At 35.5% G+C, this 6,269-nt stretch overlaps 1 protein-coding gene across 2 annotated transcripts; it reads right to left on the reverse strand.

Moving 5' to 3' along the window:
* Positions 1-1,310: 1,310 nt before the first annotated feature.
* Positions 1,311-5,448, reverse strand: LOC104227952 (probable cinnamyl alcohol dehydrogenase 1). Of its 2 annotated transcripts, none has more exons than XM_009780330.2 (7): positions 5,281-5,448; positions 3,200-3,298; positions 2,859-2,972; positions 2,482-2,712; positions 2,049-2,334; positions 1,764-1,914; positions 1,311-1,677 (listed from the first exon to the last, which is right to left on the reverse strand). In XM_009780330.2, exons 2-7 carry the CDS (start codon positions 3,286-3,288, stop codon positions 1,481-1,483), a joined length of 1,068 nt encoding a protein of 355 aa, XP_009778632.1. In that variant the 5' UTR covers positions 3,289-3,298; positions 5,281-5,448; the 3' UTR covers positions 1,311-1,480. The 2 variants fall into 2 exon arrangements, with proteins under 2 accessions (XP_009778632.1, XP_009778633.1); XM_009780331.2 differs by having other exon boundaries at positions 3,200-3,303; positions 5,281-5,379.
* Between the last annotated feature and the right edge of the window lie 821 nt (positions 5,449-6,269).

Raw genomic sequence — 6,269 nt, forward strand, 5'->3', positions numbered from 1 at the left:
AATGCGCAAGGAGATTGTCGAAATGAAGAAATGGGTAAATTTTTTATTACAACATTTTTCTTCATCGAATTTTAGTGATTATAATAAATTAAAATTGTGTGTTATATAGCTATAATTGAGTTTCAAATCTCTTTTCCATATCGAGCTCTGGTCAAATATCATCAATTATCATTTGAAGAAAAACAACATTAAAGAAAATGCTTTCCTCTAGAATCTTTTTGGGAATACATGTCATATGCTCATAGTTTTATGGAGAAAAAAATATTATATTATTGCAATAATTCTAAAGTACAATGATTGTAACTCTTCGAAGGATAAGTTATTAAACTTTTATGAGTTACTCAATTATAGAAAAAAAATTATGATGACTTGGTACTGATTGTTATTATTTTTGCCTATTCTCTTATCTCTTGTTAATTTAATTATTTGCTTTCATAATAATTGCTAAAGAAGTATGTTTGCTATTGTTGTCTTTTCTAAAGTTTGATTAGTTCGACGAAAAGAAGCATCTGTTCTTTTATCCCTAGTGTATGCATTAGTTTAAACATAACTCGATTTTTTTTTAATTAATAGTATTCGGTTGGTTTAAACGCACGTCGGTACTCATCCATTTAATATATGATCCTTCTTACCCGTACAGATGCGGGCAATGTTTCCCTGTAATGTTTAGGCATATAAAAAAAATTCAATTAATATTGCCTTTGCTAGAATTCAAACTTCATTTCTACAAGTTAGACCTCGAATTCTTGGTGACCAAAGAGAGGGCCTATTCTTCTTCCATGGAGACAAAAGTCGTCTCTTTTAGTGACTGAACCCTTCGTTTGGGGGGCCTTCATCAATATGATGAGAAAACCTTAATCTTCGGGGGGTCACATTACTTGACTTAAAAAGGTGGACCCGGGTTTCGCCAGTCTCACTTGCCGGAGAGACTGGGACTAGATTGATAGAGGACATGGCATTTGCTCGTTAGCAATCTAGTTCAAAGCTAGTATTACGATAGGACAACTTCTCAATTCATCCCATCCTCTCAGTCAAGCTAGATGCTAATAAAATTAGTGCTCCCATTCTGACAAAATTATACTTCTTTTATTCGATTTTGTGTGACACAAATTGATGAGAAACGAAATTCAAAATATTAGTTTGACTAACATGTTTACACATTCCATCAATTTCATTTTATAACGGTAATACACAGTTTAAAGTTTAAAGCTAAACTAAATATGTGTAATTCTTTAAAAAGTACACAAAAAATGCTATGTAAAATGGTACAAAAAACGTAAATGGCGGAGAAAGAAATATTGAAGTGATAGTTGGTGCTAAAGAAAAATATGGTACTGATAGTCTGATACTAAAATTTAATTAGCAGCATAAATATGGTAAAAACTTGTGAAGGTTGTATCAACCAGCGTCATTACTACAATAGTGCCAAACATTTTGAGACGTCTTAAATTAGCGCTAGAGAAAATCCTCTTCTTCCACCTTACTTGAGGCTGTTACCTACATCAATTACAAAACGGTAATTGACATCCTTCTTTATTAACCTTTCGAGTGCCTCATTGGCATACTGAATTGGGACTATCTCAATTTCTGGATAAATTTTGTGGGAAGCACAGAAATCCAGCATTTCTTGTGTCTGCTTTGTTCCACCGGTTACACTCCCAACGATGCTCTTCATACCTATCACACATGAATCATTTTAGCTGAGGGCAAAATATCGAGCACAGGCTTACTTCAAATTATGAGCATGTTTAACAGATACATACCGAGAACTAGGTTTCCTGGACTAAATTTCACTTCAGTTGGGAAGCCAACCAGAACAAGAATGCCAGCAGTCTTTAACAGCGACAAGTATGGATCAAATGGAATATCTCCAGAAGCAGTGTTAATCATGAAGTCAAATGACTTACCCAGCGCCTGTAACAATGTAAAAGATCAATCACAGGGCAATAGCGGTTTATAGCATTTTCTGCGATATATTATTTTGATGGATCAGTTTCTGCAATGTTTTTATCCATAGATAAGTACAGACAACAAGCTTATGACCATACCTTCATCTGCTGTTCGTCCGACGAGACCATAAAATTGTCAGCTCCAAGAAGCTTCAGCGCTTCTTCTCTCTTAGATATACTTGTACTGAATACTGTTACATTCAATCCAAAAGCCTTTCCAAACTTCACCGCTAAGTGACCTAGACCACCTAATCCAATCACACCCAGAGATTTTCCAGGTTGATTCATGTTATGTCTCATCATTGGAGTATAGACAGTAATTCCAGCACATAGTAAAGGTGCTGCAGATGCAAGCGGGTAATTTTCAGGTATTCTAAAGCAGTACCTGTAGATATAAGCAGCACTTATCAGTAAACTATACACTGATTTTATTTGACAGACCATTTGGTCCACATAAAGTAAAGATTGGGGGAGTTTGGGATGAGTGGGGTGAAAACGATACATAATTTGTTAGAGAGTCAGATAAATTAACCTTTCATGAACAACAATGTAACTGGAGTATCCCCCTTTAGTAACAGTACCATCCACGTCTATACCATCAAAAGTGTATACTGCTCCTTTTGAGCAATGAACCTCTAATCCATCATTACAATATTCACATTCCCTGCACGAATTAACATATGTTCCAACTCCAACGTGGTCGCCAACTTTAAAGTGCTTAACATTGGTGCCAACATCTCTCACAGTTCCCACAATTTCATGTCTGACAATCATGAAAATAATAAATAACACAATATAACTATAAAGACAATAACTAAATGCCAATCTAAGCGGAAAATGTCACAATATAAGTAAATGAGAAAAAAATGTATCATGGCATCAAATAATTTCTGAAATCAAAATTTCCACCCTGGCACTAGAGGATATTTTGAATGTCCATGTTTATTCCTGGTCCAGACAATATCAGCGAAACATATTCCACAAAACAAAATATCCAGCAGAACATCATCACTGCCAACTGTCCTGCGGCAAGTAAAAGAAAATTTTAGCAGAAGATAAATAGCACTGCTACTTAAAAAAACTCGAGAACTAGATCAAATCAACAGTTCAACCATTTAAAGTTAGTTAAAGATCATCTAATCCAAAGTGGAGAAATAGAACAGCCCTTGTCAAATGATGAAAACAGACGAAGAAGCAAAGAAATAATGCATCAGCAAAGGCCATTCAAACATTGCAAGTGGTAAATGTACCTCCGGCTGAATTTGTAAGGTGAAAGAAATCCAGACGGATCTCGGGCTGCCCAACCAAGGCAATTTTCCTTTACACTTGCAGAAGTCATTTCAACTATTCTGCACTAAGGATTCAACACATAAATAAGAATAATCTAATAGCAGAGAAGCCAAGCAATAGCATTGTGTATTTAAAGTTCTTTCCTTGAGCCAAGGGTCTATCGGAAACAGCCTCTCTACCCTCAAAGGTAGGGGTAAGGTCTGCGTACACACTACCCTCCCCAGACCTCACTCGTGGGATTATACTGGGTTTGTTGTTGCTTTTAGCCAATCTTCTACCACAAGTTGAATAACTTTATAGCTATTCTACGACCAAAATTGAATTATTTTGGAAAAAATTGAATCGCATACATCCCAAATCAATCATTAATAGTCAATTTGACCAACTTTCAAAGCCAAAACTCAGATTTAGGTAAATCTAGTTTTTGGAATATATACAATTTACAAATTAAAAAAAATGAAAAGAAGAAAACTATGAGTTAAACTTTTTCATTTTCGAAATTGTTGAAGGATATCTTTGAAAATCTTAGCCAAAATTAGTTTGTTTGAATCTTGACCAGCAATAGGAAATCATTTTGGTACATGTATTAGTTATTACTTTGGAGATAACGAAATATGAGTCGCTCTCTCATGTCCTTCCCCGGACAAAAAATTGTTCGGATTGACTAATGACTATCAAATTCTAAAAAATAAAATAAAAATACAACAGTAGCATCAATACAAGCAAGAGTATGGCATTGGAGATACAACATGGAAAGTTATGGGCTATAGAAAGCTGTAATACAAGCAAAGTATGGGGCGACAAACAACTGGTGCACTAGACAACATAGAGCTTCTCATGGTTAAAGTCCCTGGAAACACATCTCAAAGCTATGGGATGAGTGCCAACTTAAATCATCACTCAAGCTGGGGAGTGGAGCTCATATTTCTTTCTGGCAAGACAGTTGGTTAGGGGCAAAGATTCTGAAAGATGAATACCCAACTCTTTTTTTACTTGCTAGCAAGCAGGAGCCCACTATTTCCCAATACTGGCAAGACAACCCTTGGACGCCACAGTTCAAAAGGGATATCCAGGACTGGGAGCTGAATGACCTGCTGGGATTTCTTACAAAATTATCAGGTGTCAATGTCAACTCCTGGGTGCAGGATAGGTTGGAATGGGAAGAATCAAAAGATAGAACATATACTGTCAAAAAGGGATATGACAATCTATGTTCTAAACAAGGAACTGACTGACAAATGGCCACGGAAGCTTGTATGGGAAACCAAACTACCTCCAAAAGTAGTTGGTTTTATCTGGACAACCTTGTATGAAGCATGTCTTACTCAAGACAGTCTCCACAAAAGAAGCATTTCAGACTGTAAATAGATGTTATATGTGCCAGATGGAATCCGAGAGCATCTGTTTATGCACTGTGTAGTAGCCAAACAGCATTAAAGATGTTCATGAGTGCTGGTGTTCGTGAAGAGTACAAAAAACTTGGTCTATGGTGCCTGGTTCTACTTTTTGGTGCATCTGGAATGAAAGGAAACATAGTTTTTTTTATGGGATTTTAACTCCTAATCACACTCTCAAAGCCAATTGTTTAATTAACTTATTTAGTTGGTTCAATCAGGCTCATGTACTAGTGTTGAACTTTTTTTGGATAGTGTCTGCTCTTTAATTGTTCAGTAAGTTTTTGGCTTATGAGCAGACACATCCTTTTATTGTAACTTTTTCTATGCATCTTGTTGATGCCATTTAATATTTAATGACATTCACTTCATCAAAAAAAAAAACACAGTAGCATCAAAACATGGAGTACATAAGTATTATAAATTTGGAGACATACAACAGATCCTTAACCTATTGTTCAAGTTAATAATACAATAGAAAGAAAATCTTTTGGTACAGCAGACCAAGAAAATTCTAGAAACAGTTGATTCCAAATACAGATTTTAATCATAAAAATTGAAAAGAATATGCCAAAGCGGATACTGTAGCATACAAATTCATCATTCATTATACAAACCATGAAATTGATAATGAAAAGAGAATAAACCTGAGAGGGAGGAACAATGGGGAACAGAATGGAGCTAACCAATGAGTCCGAATAAAAGTTACTGGGAAATGGAAAAGCTACTCTCTTTATAGTACGTCACTCGGGTTAATCGGGCCTCATATTTACGGGTTCGGATCTCTCCCGTGAAAGTTCCCTCTAGTTCCTCCAGTGATGCACTCGATGTGCGCCATGTGTCCTACTAAAATGATGGATCAGATCTGTTTTCTTAAGATATTCCTTGACCATGGTCTAGAGTCCGGAACCTAAATAATGTGTGTTTGGACTCAAAACACACAAATAAATATATTAAAAAAATGACATTTCTATATATAGCGTGCAACAACAACACGCTATATGTTAACGGTAACGTCTGCCGTTAAGTATAACGTGTTGTTGTTACACGCTATATGTGTCAGACGATTTGACTTCTCATGTAGCGTGTTCAAATTAAACGCTATATATAGCGTTTTCAAATCATACGCTATATATAGCGTTTAATTTGAACTTGTCTTCTTCCTCGACAGAACCCTCCCCCATTTTTTTACAAACGCTGGTCCCCCACCCCCAACTGTTCGACAATCTAAAAAAAAATTGTGGGCCCCTCCCGTCACACAAAAGGTCAGGAACGTAGGTCCTCCATCGTAGTAGAGCATTCTGAACTCGTGGTTTATCTCCTTCGTCTTCAAATTTTCACGTATTGCACACACAACATCGAGATATTTCGATTTATTTTATGTCCAAACTTGTATAATAATGTATATCACTGCCTATTGAATGTGTTTCCATGTCCTTTTGTGTTGTATTTGCAAAACTAGTATGTTATATTTATCCGGACTTAGATATTAGTGTAAAATTTAGATTTAATTTTTTATGTTAATATAAGTATTTAGATATTAGTATTTTTATGTCATTATGTGTTTTTTATTTGCGAAACTAGTATTGTTGTAACTATTTTTTTTAATGTTATGTGATTAAAATATATATGTTGT

This window comes from Nicotiana sylvestris, chromosome 10 (genome assembly GCF_000393655.2).
Source record: "Nicotiana sylvestris chromosome 10, ASM39365v2, whole genome shotgun sequence".
Lineage (NCBI taxonomy): Eukaryota > Viridiplantae > Streptophyta > Magnoliopsida > Solanales > Solanaceae > Nicotiana > Nicotiana sylvestris.